Source organism: Merops nubicus, unplaced genomic scaffold (genome assembly GCF_000691845.1).
Source record: "Merops nubicus isolate BGI_N331 unplaced genomic scaffold, ASM69184v1 scaffold2978, whole genome shotgun sequence".
In the NCBI taxonomy this organism is placed as follows: Eukaryota; Metazoa; Chordata; class Aves; order Coraciiformes; family Meropidae; genus Merops; species Merops nubicus.
Window position 1 is genome coordinate 291 of NW_008624986.1, and position 389 is coordinate 679.

General features: G+C 46.0%; 1 protein-coding gene across 1 annotated transcript in view; it reads left to right on the top strand.

Moving 5' to 3' along the window:
- Nucleotides 1–288: 288 nt before the first annotated feature.
- PRIM2 (primase, DNA, polypeptide 2 (58kDa)) overlaps nt 289–389 on the top strand; it is a gene marked incomplete at both ends in the record, with an annotated part of 60,746 nt that continues 60,645 nt past the window's right edge. Inside the window, one exon of the mRNA XM_008945509.1 lies at nt 289–379. Coding sequence (XP_008943757.1) covers nt 289–379 — 91 coding nt within the window. The remainder of the gene's footprint in view (nt 380–389) is intronic.

Below are 389 nucleotides of genomic sequence, written 5' to 3' on the forward strand. Positions count from 1 at the left end.
AGGTTTCTGTCATTACGGTGGAAACCGGTGCACTGAGACATCCATCAGTGAGCTGTCTCTGTCTCTGCTTGCTCACTGCGTGGCTCCCGGAGTTGGGCACGCAGGTCCCTATTCAGGACATGTGAGCCACACCATGTGCTCTGTATGGTTTACCCCTTTGCTGCCCATACCACTAAAAGCAATTCTCGAAGCCTGACTCCAGTTTGTGCGTTTCCCAAAACATGATAGTTAGATTTCTTTTCAATGTCTTGTCTCTAACATAGACTTTTTCCTTTTTTTTTTCCTCAGTGCTCAAAGTAGTTGAAAACCTTGGTGTGAGCTATGTAAGGGGTGATGATGCGTACAAAAATAAGCTGGAGTCTGAGCTCCGGAAACTTAAGTTTCCCTAC